The sequence below is a fragment of the Tachysurus vachellii genome, chromosome 5, assembly GCF_030014155.1.
Source record: "Tachysurus vachellii isolate PV-2020 chromosome 5, HZAU_Pvac_v1, whole genome shotgun sequence".
NCBI lineage: Eukaryota > Metazoa > Chordata > Actinopteri > Siluriformes > Bagridae > Tachysurus > Tachysurus vachellii.
Genome location: NC_083464.1, coordinates 9,665,438 through 9,681,707, shown reverse-complemented (window position 1 = coordinate 9,681,707; position 16,270 = coordinate 9,665,438). Strand labels below are relative to the sequence as shown.

The following is a 16,270-nucleotide window of genomic DNA, read 5'->3' as shown; positions in this document are numbered from 1 at the left end:
CAAAGGATATCACGATCATAAGATAAGGTCATAAGCAAATAGTATTCTGACTACAAATATTAGTCAGCGAAGAGCAGAATTGCCACGATATATCCCGAATATTTCATTCACCATCAAACAGAATGATGAAAACCTGTGACCTCATGGATGTTGGTGACAGATGATCTCTGATCAGTCGATCAACTGATCTTCTGCATATTTATACACAATAGTCTTTAGAGTTTACACAGAATAGTGCAAAAAACAAAAAGCCATAAATACATGTGAGTGGCAGTTCTGTGATTCTTGTTGATAAGAAAAAAACTCATAATCACTCTTTACAACCGTGGTGAGCAGAACAGCATCTCAGTGTACACAAAACACCAAATCTTGAGGAGGATGAGCTACAACAGAAGGAGACCACATCAGGTTCCACTCATATCAGCCAAGGACAATACAGGGAGTGCAGAATTATTAGGCAAATGAGTATTTTGACCACATCATCCTCTTTATGCATGTTGTCTTACTCCAAGCTGTATAGGCTCGAAAGCCTACAACCAATTAAGCATATTAGGTGATGTGCATCTCTGTAATGAGAAGGGGTGTGGTCTAATGACATCTACACCCTATATCAGGTGTGCATAATTATTAGGCAACTTCCTTTCCTTTGGCAAAATGGGTCAAAAGAAGGACTTGACAGGCTCCGAAAAGTCAAAAATAGTGAGATATCTTGCAGAGGGATGCAGCACTCTTAAAATTGCCAAGCTTCTGAAGCGTGATCATCGAACAATCAAGCGTTTCATTCAAAATAGTCAACAGGGTCGCAAGAAGCGTGTGGAAAAACCAAGGCGCAAAATAACTGCCCATGAACTGAGAAAAGTCAAGCGTGCAGCTGCCAAGATGCCACTTGCCACCAGTTTTGCCATATTTCAGAGCTGCAACATCACTGGAGTGCCCAAAAGCACAAGGTGTGCAATACTCAGAGACATGGCCAAGGTAAGAAAGGCTGAAAAACGACCACCACTGAACAAGACACACAAGCTGAAACGTCAAGACTGGGCCAAGAAATATCTGAAGACTGATTTTTCTAAGATTTTATGGACTGATGAAATGAGAGTGAGTCTTGATGGGTCAGATGGATGGGCTCGTGGCTGGATCGGTAAAGGGCAGAGAGCTCCAGTCCGACTGAGACGCCAGCAAGGTGGAGGTGGAGTACTGGTTTGGGCTGGTATCATCAAAGATGAGCTTGTGGGGCCTTTTCGGGTTGAGGATGGGGTCAAGCTCAACTCCCAGTCCTACTGCCAGTTTCTGGAAGACACCTTCTTCAAGCAGTGGTACAGGAAGAAGTCTGCATCCTTCAAGAAAAACATGATTTTCATGCAGGACAATGCTCCATCACACGCGTCCAAGTACTCCACAGCGTGGCTGGCAAGAAAGGGTCTAAAAGAAGAAAAACTAATGACATGGCCTCCTTGTTCACCTGATCTGAACCCCATAGAGAACCTGTGGTCCATCATCAAATGTGAGATTTACAAGGAGGGAAAACAGTACACCTCTCTGAAGAGTGTCTGGGAGGCTGTGGTTGCTGCTGCACGCAATGTTGACAGTGAACAGATCAAAACACTGACAGAATCCATGGATGGCAGGCTTTTGAGTGTCCTTGCAAAGAAAGGTGGCTATATTGGTCACTGATTTGTTTTTGTTTTGTTTTTGAATGTCAGAAATGTATATTAGTGAATGTTGAGATGTAATATTGGTTTCACTGGTGAAAATAAATAATTGAAATGGGTATATATTTGTTTTTTGTTAAGTTGCCTAATAATTATGCACAGTAATAGTCACCTGCACACACAGATATCCTCCTAAAATAGCTAAAACTACAAACAAACTAAAAACTACTTCCAAAAATATTCAGCTTTGCTATTAATGAGTTTTTTGGGTTCATTGAGAACATGGTTGTTGTTCAATAATAAAATTAATCCTCAAAAATACAACTTCCCTAATAATTCTGCACTCCCTGTAATCTGAGGTGATTACAGACACGGGCTCTCCTAAACTCGACATGTTTACTGCATACTTTAATAAAATAAATAAATAGAGAGAGAGAAAGGAATTACATTATCCCTGGTCAGACAGGAAATTAGCATGAAACATTAGGTCAATACCCCTTTATCACGTGTTTGCCATATGAATTTACAAATACATAATTATAGAGAATTACCCTGTCACTGAAATTGTAGTGAGTAGAAAGTTATCCGTTTTCAGAAGCAAATAGGTTAGTCATCACTTTTAAAGTCGATTCTTTTTAAGCTAGTTTGTTTGTTTACGGGGGAAAAGCACATTAATAAACATGGCTGTAAATGTGCCAGAACTAGCCAAAAAGGCTATTTTTCATCTTCAGACCTATGACCGAATGTTAAAAAGTCACCCTAAAAACAAAAAAGAGGGCATCATACACACATATACCTACTTAGAAAAAAGTAGGACAAAATATAGTTAATAGAAGAAAATTCTAATACAGTACATGACTGATTGCATATAAATAAAATACAGTAATAGGAAAATTAACTAAACAAATAAAACATTGAGCTACATATAAAGGAAAGAGAAAGACGGTCTCAATAGAAAGCAAATAGCCGAGAGCAATTAGTACGAGATCTAAAATCAAGCATATTTAAGTATGAGACAAAATATTTGGAAATTAACTCTATAGATTTCCATATGTATCAAGATTTTTGCTTTTTTTTTTAACCTTTTTTTTTTTTATTTGCATATATTTGCATGTGTGTATATAGATATAAAAAATTGCTTTCTATTGTTAGCATCTTTCCTTATAATAATTATACATTTTCAAATTTAAATTAATTTATTTAAATCAAATAATATTTAAATATCTAAAACTGCTTAGTGCTTTTAGTGCAGTACAGTATATTTTATGGGTTTATGTATGGGGTTTTCACCACAGCACTGTACACCCAGTACAGCCACAAGCTTAGACAGAAAGCATGATGCAGCTCCAGTCAGAGCCACCGTCCACACTGACACAGTCTCTGTCTGTCTATCTCACTCTGTAGCACTACTGAGGGACAAAGTAGAGGCAGAGCAGAGAATACAGAGTGTCCTCTTCTAGAGCAAAGCCACATTCCTGCTAGAAAGCTGATAATTACTGCAGTCTGCCCAAAGTGCCAAGTAATGAAAGCATAATGGACTCTGCTGTTCCCACATCACCACAGCAGCCTTTTACAGCTGGAACCATTTTCCAGCGCAAATGAATCACCAGCTTTCATCTGAGCCTGGGCTTACTTACCGACTCCAGGTTAAAGCAGAGCGCTCTAATAAGACGCAGCTCGGATGGTTTTGAAAAGGTAAAACATTTTTGTCCAGCAAAATTGTCCAAACAGTTTGATCGCACGAAGTATACGAGTGTTCATACCTTCATAAAAATCTTGCCTGAATAAAAATAGACATGGGTTTTAGCTTTTAACTAACTGACTAAAAAATGTAGGCAAAATAGGTAAACACGTCGTACATTTTAGCCCACTTTCCATGTCAAAGCTCCAGCATGCTGCCCAACACAACATGTTGACGCATATTTTGTATAGCTCAGCAAATATCAGCAAGTCGTCATTCATCTTTTTGAGTTTGCTGTGCTTTGAGCTGTCCTGTTTTATCCTCACATCGAATTTCAAATACAACCGAGTGTGGATTGTGGTGGTGTTTTTTTTCCAGTCTATACAATTTGTTTAACTGACAAATTTCATTTTGCTTGGAATTATCAGAGTTTCTGTGATTTTAAAAATACATCTGACCTGCCTTCTGACTGCGCATGGGTCGGATTGTACCTTCATGTTGTGTGTAGTGTAGCAGGTGGTGGGAGACAGAAATATATACAACCAGTGAGGTTTAAATCTACACACCAAATTAAAACTCTTGTTCTTTCAAAGTCTATTAAGTATGGCTCAAGCCGTCAAGGCTCTGGGTTGCTGATCAGAGGATCAGGGTTCAAGCCCCAGCACAGCAAAGCTGCCACTGTTGGGCCCTTGAGCAAGGCTCTTATCTCTCACTGCTTCATGGATTTTGTATCATATCTGACCATGTGCACTAACCCCAACCTCCAAAGTTGGGATATGTGAAGAAAGAATTTCATGTTTAATTAGTGGCTATAATAAAGGCGTCTATGCCCCAATTTCATTAATTCAAAAGCAGGTTTCATTTCTTTTTCTTTTCATTTTTCTTACTTCTAAACAAGATCTGTAGGCACACAGGAGGATAACAGTAGGAGGATGTAATTGTACATAAATCAAGATATGTACATCCCAGGATTTTCTATGGGTATCTGTTGGACTCTGTTAGTGCCAGAGACGGTCCTGTTTCCTAAAAGCCTTTTTTTTAATAACCTGTCTTCTTACCATCTGGTTAAAACCTTTATCCAATAAAAAAACACATCAGTAATCCTAGTCAACAATTATTAACAAAATACGTTGACATTTATTTATAATCAAAGTTATTTTTATTCTATATTTTTGGTTGCTTGGATTGGTCCTGATTTTACTTTACTTAGATTTTAGTGGCTCATTTGTAGTGGAAGGCTTATGTATACAGGTGTGTGTACACACATACAAACTGTGTGTGTGTGTGTGTGTGTGTGTGTGCGCGCTTTAGTTTGCAGAATGGTGCCTAGACTACGGAACACACGGCTGCCGTATTCCAGACCGACCGTATTCCCTCTTCGAAGGTACATTTTTGTGTGTGTGTGTGTGTGTGTGTGTGTGTGTGTGTGTGTGTGTGTGTGTGTGTGTGTGTGTGTGTGTGTGTGTGTGTGTGTGTGTGTGTGTGTGTGTGTGTGTGTGTGTGTGTGTGTGTCACACGCACATCACAATTCTGCTCCAAGAACCTGACCTTAAATATCTATCCTCTAACACGTCAGTCGGTGAAATGATTACCTGCAATTACTGAGGCTCACTCAACCCAGACAGCCTTCTGCAATTTTAATGCTGTTTTTATAAACTTAAGTATTTATATACTTTAAATAATTAAGAATGGTTTTTATATACTTAAAAAAGACCAGTTACCAAAACATTGTTATTAGGCATTTTGCCTGTGTTCTTATTCTGCAAAGAAACATGCCCTCTTCTTTCAAATCATCCTCCCAGACCTAGCCATTATCTGGGACAAAATGAAAGACGGACAGCGGTTTCTATAAACTCTCTGTCTGGTTTATGTCTTTCTGCACGCTAAGCTATCATCAGTAATGAAATCCTTTGTCTTAGACTGGAGAGGCTGAATGCAGTAAAAAGGCACTCTGTGCATTCATTAGGTAGACTAAAGCAAAAAGAAATGGAAGAGGCGTAGACATCAGCCTTTTCAAAGGTCAGTAATTGAGTGTTTGTCAATATGGAATGAAAAGACGCTTTCTTTTTGATAGCAAGACTAAATAGACTTGAAAACGTATTATTTTTCTCAATTTCAGCCTGAATTACTCACAAACAGCCCATCATCATGACAGCTTCAATTTAAACTCAAACCGTAACTACAGCACATTTTTCAAATACCAAAAATGGTAGCTATGATATTTTTACACACACAGCAGCAGGCAGGGTTTCTCTCTTCTTCAGTAAAGTTTTGTTTGCACTTGTTAAGGTTACGAGAAGCAAACGTTATAAGACGTGGAGTCCATCCACACAACACCGCAGTGGCTCTCTGGGCCGACCGCCAGCCTGCATCTAACTCCACTCCACTGTCAAAGAGCTGGCATCCAGCACCGTTTATCTGCTGCCTCACCTTAGTGTTGCTATAGCAACACCCTTTTCTGAGTCGGAGTAGCGGTGCCTTCTGATTGGTGGAGCGATTCCTCTCGGTAGTTTCAGTGAGGCCAGCAGTAGACATGAGCCTCAGGACACACACACACACACACACACACACATGCATAATGCTCTGACAGTTTACATTTAGTGTTATCTTAGTGTGATGGATGACAGTGTTCTGACTCATTGCTTATGCATAGTGCAAAGGGGGAATCCAGCTCAGTGGTCACTTTAATAGGGACACCTGTACCACTGCTCATTCTTAGCCAGTAGGCTACCGGCACTCAGCTAGGATGTGTTTCTGTTTTGAAATACAAATCTTTCACCTCTGGGAGCGTTCCTTACTGAACAACGAGACAGTAAGGGTTAACGTTTACAGTTAAAGATGCCCTGCCACACGTATTTCATTACTTTTGTGGTAATGTCTGAAGTTTACCATGGACTCTGTAACTTTTTTTTGTGGAAAAAATGCCTTGGTTACCTTGTTTCAAGCCATTCTAGTGTGGTATAGAAAGCCTGCAGGAAGACTCAGCTCGATTTGCGCCAGTTCTCATTAATATTCAATGAGCTATGCTGCTTGGCTCCGATTGGCTATATGAGAGCATGACTATTCATTCACCCCTAGGCTAGAGGAACTTTGTTTACAATCACCTGGAATTGTGGCAGAATGGCTTCTTCAGGTATATTGCCATATATATGTCCCTGAATCTAAAGAGGAGACAGAAGCCGACCACCAGAAGAACCACAACCAGCTCGTTTAGCCATGGATGTATCTGGATGGTAATTTAACTATTTAAGTAATGAAGCATTTTGAAACGTAATAAAATGTATTCGTGGCAATTGTCTTCTGACATTATCACTTTTAATCCATTACACCGTTGGCTAGTGGCCAAATGTGTGTAGATGAGAAAAAAGGGCGATGCCTGCAATTTTCTTCAGTGCTGCTGCATAAAATTTCATTCACATGAATGGGCCTTCCGAGGTCTGTTAAATCTATATAATTAGGCTATATAATAACCGCAGTGAATGGCAACGGATTTTGTGCTTTTAATTCACGTCTTTCATATCATTCTGCGAGAGATCCGTTCAATTATTGCAATAGTATTCCATTGAAGGTGAAAGTCAGTTAAGATGTTGCCTCGCAAATACCCGCGGACAATACCCCTATTATTACCAATTTACAATTATCCCTTACATAAGCAGCCGAATTTATACCAATGTATTAGCCTAATAAGTTTTGGCTCGCAAAAAACCTGACCTACCTTTTAGCTACACAAATTCTGTGGGTGCGGTCTCAAGTGGGAGAGCTCATGAATAGTAATGAGCTCGATCATTTCTACGTCACTCTGAGCAGCTTTTCTAACTGACCTGATTTCTGCGCTTATTTCTTTTCAGCTGACCGGGGAGGTAGCAGTTCATTTTCACATTCCCAACACAACACAAACACATATGGACCTAACACACATCAAAAAATACAAGTAAAAACGTTTTTTTTTTGTGGAAGGGCACCTTTAACCAGTCTTACAATAAAGTGATAGTATTGGTATCATGATTTTTTTTTTTTTGTACCAATAGGACTTTTTAAATATACTCTGAAGCTGTAGTCTGCTTCCTTCCTCCAGATTACTAAACAAATCTTTGCAAGTGTTTTTGCATATATGATGAATGCTGCTCATTTTCAGGAGCTCCTCCAGGCACCGGGTGTAAAACAGCACCGTTGCCGTTCTAGCGGATGAGCTGAAAGGAGTTCACTTTTGGTTATAATGCAGAATTGTTCGTGCAAGTAGTCCAGTCCTGTGGCAGCTCAGATACACATCAACAACACAATGTGGATTTCTTGGGGTTCTCACATACCACATACTGTAGAGTGTACACTAAATGGTGCAGTTTTGTAGACATAAAAGCCTTTATAAGAGGTGTTTAGCCTTTCCACTGACTGTTCAAAAACACTCGAAGCATAAACCAGCCTTCTGTTATAGACATGATTGTTTTTGTTCTGTAATTTAGCGTCCATAAGAGTGAGTATGACTCTTCACACCTGTTCTCAGGTTGCCAAATATGCAGCTAAAGCTGAGTGTGTAGATTAAAAAGTGTGTCTAACATACTTATTTGTACTATTATTTTTTTTATCCTAATGTTTTTTTAAATGCGTCTGTTCTCTTTGTAGTATTGGTACAAAGACATTTTAAAAATCTCAGCTAGACAAATTTCAATATTTCATATTGACCTTATTGTCTTAAAGCCGTCATATCCGTGTAGTTATATGGTTTAATCTGTCATAAGACAAAACCATGTTTGGTCTGGTGTTTTATCATGCAGACGTTCTGAAACCATGGGCTTTGTGTCTTTCTTTCTCACAGGAATGGCTGGAGCGATCCACTTCCTCTCCGATCTCACCCAGCCAGAGGCTTCTTGCTTTCCCGCCTTTGAACTTTGACTTGGATTTCTGGGTGCACTGACTTTTACTCTGAACAGTTCGGAGGTGGTGAAAGCTTTTCTTCCAGCACCAAACAGCACCACCGATCTTGTGCAGATGCAAAAAAAAAGAAAAAAGAAAACTCCCCACCTTCTGCCTATTACTTTAAAACAAGCCACCCTGGGTTCTGTCACTGTAGCATCAAAGTCTCTGTCTGTGGTGTTTTTATATTATTTTTTTATGTAAATATGATGTTTGTTGAAAATCAGTGCACTGATTAATGTTTTTGCTTTCTAGTCTCAGCATTCAGTTTAAAATTGGGTCTTTATTCTGCATGCTTATGTTCTGATTGCATTGCAGTTCTTCACTTGACTATGTCTTTGTCTCACGTGCTTCAGTCCTGTCTTTGTCGTGTATGCATGGGGATGGTTTAATCGAGAATGTGTATGCCTTAAAAAAAAAAGATCGACATCAGTAATACCACTCAAACATCCACAATGTCTGTTTTTAAAAAGTGTGTATATGAGCTGGAGAACTCGATGAAAGACCGTGAGAAATTCGATCCAAACCTTTCCAGTAAATATCACTTCATGAGGCAGTGATGTTATGAATGTTACAATAAATTGAACTCCTTCAACTAAACCACGTATCTGGATTTCAAATCTGTTACAGAAATTTAAAAACACAAGGGAATGTTGTGATGCCATTACGTCAAGAAGCTGATTCTCATCCTATTACAGGAAGTCAGGGAGTGTTCTATACCGCCTATACAACAATAATGCTTTAAATATATTTATCTGTTTATAATTACTTGTAATCTTGCGAGGCGTTTACAAAACTCTCCCCGTTGTCATGAAAGAGAACACAAGACAAAAGTGAAAGTGAGAGTGCAGAGACAAAGCACTTGGCTACAGCTTTACCATTTTGATTGTTACAAAGCACTGAAACTGGAAACTGCTGCATCCTCACGTCAGCTCCTCCTCACGTCAGCTCCTCCTCACGTCAGCTCCTCCTCACGTCAGCTCCTCCTCACGTCAACTCCTCCTCACGTCAGCTCCTCCTCACGTCAGCTCCTCCTCACGTCAGCGCCTACGTCTGACCACTCGGTATTGAGAATTCAGCAGTAACATGAAATAATGCCTACCATCAGTTTTTATTGAAAGTGATTATGATGATACACGTCTGTAAATGCCAGTGTGAATATTTCCATTTCTTTTGTTCTAGGTAAAGTAGATAGATGAAAACACATAAGAGACAGATGGTGTATGAGATAATGGACAAACTGTAATACATAAGCAGTTCGAAATACAATAAAGTACAGCGAGATCTCTGGTGCACTTAAAATTTGCCAGGAGTCAGAGCATACTGATGTCCTACATAGCAAGAAGGATCGTGTGGAAAGGCAAAGATTACAGTTTCAGAAATTATTCTCAGGGCTTGTAAAGTTAAACTGAGACACACTCAGTAGCAACAAAATGTTTGGAAGAACAGAGCAGAGAGCAACCTCATAAATGCAGCACCAAGAGGGATCCCGTCCAAGAGGGATCTCGTCCAAGAGGGATCCCGTCCAAGAGGGATCCCGTCCAAGAGGGATCCCGTCCAAGAGGGATCCCGTCCAAGAGGGATCCCGTCCAAGAGGGATTGGAAGTAAGAATTAAACTGTGTTGTGGCCAAAGTTAAATTTGTTTTTATTTACTTTCCATCATAATGCATTGAATGTTGCATTAAGTGTAATATTTGGCATGGATTTCTATATGCTGTATTTTAGTAAAGGTTACTTATTCATAGCAAACTCCAAGAGTTCAAGGAGCTGATCATTAAAAGCCGTATTTTCCTGCAGTTATTTTGAAGCAGTAAGCCTGAAGTGTCAGGCTTAAGGTAGCAGTAGATTTTTTTTTTTTCTTTCTTTGTAACTTCTAATATAATGTACTGTATACAATCACAGAAGAAACTTATTTAGAATGTAACCACACACATTCTGGACTTTTACTTCTATTTACAATCCGAATTCCGGAAAATTTGAGCCAATATTCTATTAACAGTAGAAAATGGATAACAAAACGAATGTTTACACAGAGAAATGTTACTTTTATCCACTAAATGAGCTCATTTCTAATTTGATGCCTGCTTACAGGTCTCAAAAAAGTTGCCACTAGGGCAATAAATGGCTGAAGCCATTTTGAAACGATTCAGCTGGAAGAAGATCTAGCAACTAATTAAGTGAATTGATAAGAGGTCTGTAACATGATTAGCTATAAAAGGGTTGTCTTGGTGAGGCAGAGTCTGAAGCTCTTTTCCAAAAGATTGCAGAATACCTTAAAAACAATGTTTCTCAAAGTCAAAGGCTTTGCAAATCTCATCTACAGTGTATAACAACATCAAAACATTCACAGAAACGAGAAATCTCTGTGCGTAAGGGACAAGGCTGAAGACCTTTATCCAGGAATACTTCCAGAATCCAATGTTGGTAAACACAATCCGCCGTGCGAATGCCAATTAAAGCTCTGTCATGCAAAAAGGAAGCCACATGTGAACGTGGTCCAGAAGCGCTGTCGTGTCCTGTGGGCCGATGGTCATTTAAAATGAACTGTTTTCAAAGTGTTCTATGGTCAGGTGGGTCCAAATTTAACATTCCTGTTTGAAATCATGGATGCCGTGTCCTCTGGGCTAAAGAGGAGGGAGACCTTCCAGTGTGTCATCAGCGTTCAGTTAAAAAGCCAGCATCTCTGATGGTATGGGGGTGCATAAGTGCATACGGGCAGCTTGCATGTTTTGTAAGGCACTATGAATGCAGGTAAATAAAGGTTATAGAGCAACATATGCTCCCCTCCAGACGACGTCTATATCAGGCAAAGGCCTTGTGTATTTCAGCAGGACAATGCAAAACTAAATACTAATGCTATTACAACAGCTTGGCTTTGTCGTAGAAGAGTCCAAGTGCTGAATTGGCTGCCTGCAGTCCAGATCATTCACCTACTGTATAGAGAACATTTGGCGCGTCATTAAACGAAAAATATGTCAAAGACGACCACAAACTCTTCAGCAGCTGGACACCTATATCGGGCAAAAATGGGACCAAATTCCAACACCAACACTCCAGAAACTCATAACCTCGATACCCAGATGTCTTCAAACCGTTTTGAAAAGAAGAGGAGATGCTACACCATAGTAAACATGTCCCCTTCCCAGTGTTGGGCAGTAACGCGTTACTAGTAACATGTTACTGTAACGCAGTTACTTTTGACAGTAATTAATACTTTAACGGATTACTTTTTAAATAACCATATGGTGCATTTGTCCATTACGTTTATAAATTAATTCATTTAAGCTGAAGTGTAGCCTACAGACTAACCTGTTTACCGCAGAGACGCATTGTAGGATTGGTGGATACCAACCACTGTAAACACGAAGACGCCGCACTGTGGGCGTGTTTCTGTTTATTCAAGTATGTGCGGCAGTAATGGTGAGTCAAGGCGAGAGCAAGACGAGTTTCTCAAAGTGGAAATATGCTCATTATTTCACTTTAGTTGAGCATAAAGACAAAAACCTGTAAGCAAATGTAAGCTGTGTCTTTCTGGTTCGAAGGTCCTATCTACTGCGATAAACAGCAACTCCAAACTAGAGGTAGAAACTACATGCCTCAACGAAGCTAGAAGCTAACCCAGTGTCGGTGGACACACTCAAAGTGAGTCAAGCCCCCAGCCAAACAACAGCGACTAGATTTTAACCGGACTGTTAGCCAGAGACAGATCAACAAACAGTTTTGTGTTTGTATAGACCATAATGCATAAAATGGCATTAATGGGAACATTAAAGAACGTTATTTAAAAAAGTAACTAAAAAGTTACTTTTAACATTAACGCGTTACTTTTTGGTGTAAGTAATAAACAAAGTAATTGAGTTACTTTTTGAATGAAGTAACTAGTAATGGTAACTAGTTACACTTTCTTAGTAAATAGCACAACACTTCTCCTTCCCAACTATTTTGAGACCTGTTGCAGGTATCTGAAATTTGAAATGAGCTCATTTAGTGGATAAAAGTGTCAAATTTCTCAGTTTAAACATTCATGTTATCTCTGTTCTGTTATAAATAAAACATTGGCTCATGTAATTTGAAAGTCTTAGTTTTCGTTTTATTCATATTTAAAAAAAGGTCCCAACTTTTTCGGAATTCAGGTTGTAATTTTAATTACCGATCGAGAGCAGCATGAACACCAGAAGGTATCATTTGAAATTCTCAGGCAGAATTATTGCTAGTTCAGTTGGTTGAAGATCTGAAGCTGTTTTTATCAGAGTCTAAAAATTCAATTTGTGCCTATTTTGGTTGTGTCCATATTCAGCACTGGATTTCCTTGAATGTCACGGTGATGCTTAATGGCTCATATGAAAGTAGACACTCAGGGCTTTAAGAACGTAGTCTTTTACTGTATAAGTTTTCTGTTTTTACATAGTCTACTAGGAGAAATCGTTTCAAAGAACCCACCTGCCCCAAACAGTTTTTTTTTTCCAGAAAAATGTTTAGAGCAAATAGATAAAGTAAATTGGACATTTTCAGTCAGTATAAACACATTAATTATTGCTGCAATACTGAAATAAATTGAATCAGGACGCTGTTATCTTTCAGTGTAAGATATTTTTCCCTCTGTGTTTGAATAACCTCATCCATAATTTTTTGTGGTTGAAAAATTTAGATGCTTATGAGCAATTAAAATGGGGCATATTAGAGAGCAGACATAGCAATTTACGTTGAACATGGATAGAAGCATTCTTTCAACCAACGGGAACTTTTTTATGAATATTTTGCATCAACGAGGGTAGATTAAAATCTGAAATATTATGCAAAATTACAAATTATTAAAGCCATGAGTGTCTACTTTCATACCAGCCATTAAGCAACACTGTGGAGTGTGACATGACAGAAATTCAATGCTGAATATGGGAACCTCCGTAACTGGCAGATACTCCATTTATTGGCCTCTGGTAAAAGAGTTAAATGTCTTAAGCCACGTTCACACTGCAAGTCTTAATGCTCAATTCGGATATTTTGCTCAGATCTGATTTTTTTGTTTGGCTGTTCACATTACCTTTTAAAATGTGGCCTATATCAGATACCAGTGTGAACTGTTTGCTGTTTTGAACTGACCCGCATGCGCAAACGAACAATAACAATGACTCGCAGCACGCCGTTGCGCTAAAGTTGGCGAGGTTATGGAGGAAGTAAGCATTTTCGCTTTTCTTTCTAAATGTTTGTGTAATGGCAGCACAGAGACGCAGTGTTTTGAAAATTTTCGGATGTCGGGGGCAACTTTTGATTATTTGATCCATTTTGTAGGCGTAGTCACGTTTGTGTGCGTACTCGCCGGCGCATACAGTAATTGTGACGAATGTCGATGTAGATTGACGTAAAAGACGCATCAAATCCGCCTTGGTTGTTCACACTGCGGCCACATTGGAAAAAAACAGATTTGGGTCTGATTCAGGACCACATGTGGAAATGGTCTGAATCTGATTTGAAAAAATCAGATCTGGGCTAGATTTGAGTGTTCACACTACTCCTGAAGAAGTCTGACCTGGTCACTTGACCTCAAAAAAAATCAGATTTGGGCCACTTTTACCTGCAGTGTGAACGTGGCCTTAATGTCTACAGCTGCAGAGATAATAGAAAGAAAATCACATTCCTAATGAGAGAAGGAAATTTTGTGCTGTATTCTATTATATTCATGAACCCTCTGACATCAAGCATGGCACAATTTTTTGGTTACTGACATGTCAATGACAGTTTATTGGATACAATATGACAGAGAACAACTTTATCTTCTTATCTTATTTAGATAAAGGACAGAAATTCTTATGTTTCATCTAAATTTTGACTGTTTCATGTAATAGCACTTACACCTGTAACTTGCATGTCTTTCTGCCAAGTCTGATACAGTGATACAACACACACCTATTACAACAGCTAAGCAAGTTGTACATATAACTGACCCCATCTTCACTTTGCATAGAACAGCCATTGAAATGTACATCAACACAAATAAAAACAAGCAAATGTTATCCTGTCCAAAACCTTTTCTAATATTTCCTATTCTCTGCTACTCATTTCTGAACAGTGTTCTTTAACTAGACCAATTGAAATCCCTCGAATCTTTGCAAGAATACCTGACACTTTTTTCGGCTTCTTTTACATGAGTAAAAGAATGACATTGAGCTTCAAGGCATGTTGTCATTAAGGTGAAGTGTTAATATTAAACCTGGTGCTATGCTTTTTTTAAATCCCAGGCAATTGCTGCACACTATCGAATGCTAATTTCTTGGCTAAGTTATTTCCTCATTGAACCTTTCGTAAAAGAACGCTGACATCGCTGTGACAAGAACAATTATTTATGGTAATATTGGAGCTGAGTTTCTGCTTAAGTCGTCTGCAACTTCTTTTCTTCAAAATTAAAGATATCAATTGCTAAAAAGTATAAAAGTTCATTCTAGGAGTTAATTGTGCACTTCTGTAATTTCTTATGTTAATTGATCAAGAGTGTGCTTTTGAATGAACGCTCAGTCCATTTACATGTTTTTTTGGAGACTGGAACAGAGGATCACCAGTCTGCCTCCATGTTCAAGGGTAACATGGAAAGTCCAATAACTACATCTGGAAAATTGTTTTCGGATCACTTACAGCTGAAAATATAGTGGCTTGTGCTCAGGTTGTCGCTATGTATGGCAGTGAAATGACTGCATGCTGGGTATAATGAATAAACTAACCTTGGACTTGTTCTCATTGGTTATACCACTGTCAGGCTATCTGAATATTAAGCTGATTCAAGATCATACCTTCACTAACAACAGCCAGTGGCCTCTGGTGTATAATGGATTACAAGGGTGAATGAATGAACTGTCATTATCATTGCACTTTGCTTCAGCATGAGTACCGTTGCTGTCTGCAGAGTTACCTTTGCTCAAACACAACAAAGTCCTTCCTGCAGTCCTTCTCAAGATTGTCTGAGTTTTCTGTCCCAAGCCTCCAGGCTTTCAAATTGCTCAGACAGTGCAGTGGACTTAGCAATGGTTGATGTCCTTTGAAGAAAACTGTCATTTTCCTCTGTACAAACTGAGCAACAGTAAAAACATGACGCAGTTCGATTTACTAACACCTTCTTTCCAGCATCCAGCTTTTGCCAACACTCGGTGCCTTTAATGCAGTTCACGTTCTGCATGTCCTTCCAGGCATAAAAACCTTTATGTTCCTTTTAATTAAATATACAGTCAGAGAAAAGCAGATCTGTCCACCTCTAACATGATGAACAATGAACATGACAAAAAAAAAAATGCTGTATCCTAAAACAAGCACACAAAATAAAAACAAGCCACTTGAAGCTACTCGAGACTGAGCTGTCGGCTACCAGAGGTTCTGGGTAGAATCGCGTTGTCATCCTGGCTCAGATCGCTGATCTGCTGGAGTGTGTTGTGCCGAGGTGAACGTCTGGACCTACTTCTTCTCTGTGGTCTTGAAGACCTGGTCGTAAGATGGTGGAGGATGGTTGCAGTAGGAGGGTGGCGGTGGATATGAGCTCATCATGTGGGCTGTGCTGGGCTGGCCTGGGTAGGCAGGGGCCAGGGGCATTGTCATAGCAGTACTGGGGTCTCCATAGCCCTGAATGCCAGGCTGCTGAGAGACTGTGAAGGCAAATAAAAGAGATTTAGCAGCTTGACATAAAAAAGATGGACATCGGTTTTCCCTAAAGAGCAATCGTGAACATAAATCATTTACATTTATTGTCACCACAGAGGTGCAATGAAATGATCATTATTCAAAAATGTTTCTTAAAACCACAAGTTATGAAAAATGGCAAAAAAAAAAAAAAAAAAAAAAAAAAAACCTGAAGTCATACCAAACTGTTACTTTCAATTCCTTTGACGTTTGAGTTCATGAGCTTTGTGTTTGTGAGCCAATAGAAATCTGTCGTGGGCAGGACTGTGGTCTCTGAACAAGTGTTTAATTATTCTTAAGTAATTCATTCATTCATTCATCTTCTACCGCTTATCCAAACTACCTCGGGTCACGGGGAGCCTGCGCCCA

At 39.2% G+C, this 16,270-nt stretch overlaps 2 protein-coding genes across 2 annotated transcripts in view; one reads left to right on the top strand and one right to left on the bottom strand.

Annotated features, from left to right (window-relative positions):
* Nucleotides 1-8,841, top strand: part of lancl2 (LanC lantibiotic synthetase component C-like 2 (bacterial)) — a 47,184-nt gene extending 38,343 nt beyond the window's left edge. The window contains exons 9-10 of the mRNA XM_060869650.1: nt 4,642-4,714; nt 8,144-8,841. Of these exons, the coding sequence (XP_060725633.1) occupies nt 4,642-4,714; nt 8,144-8,220 (150 nt within the window). The 3' untranslated portion in view covers nt 8,221-8,841. The remainder of the gene's footprint in view (nt 1-4,641; nt 4,715-8,143) is intronic.
* Nucleotides 8,842-13,966: 5,125 nt separating this feature from the next.
* vopp1b (VOPP1 WW domain binding protein b) overlaps nt 13,967-16,270 on the bottom strand; it is a 41,865-nt gene continuing 39,561 nt past the window's right edge. The window contains exon 5 of the mRNA XM_060869649.1: nt 13,967-15,867. Within this exon, the coding sequence (XP_060725632.1) occupies nt 15,680-15,867 (188 nt within the window). The 3' untranslated portion in view covers nt 13,967-15,679. The remainder of the gene's footprint in view (nt 15,868-16,270) is intronic.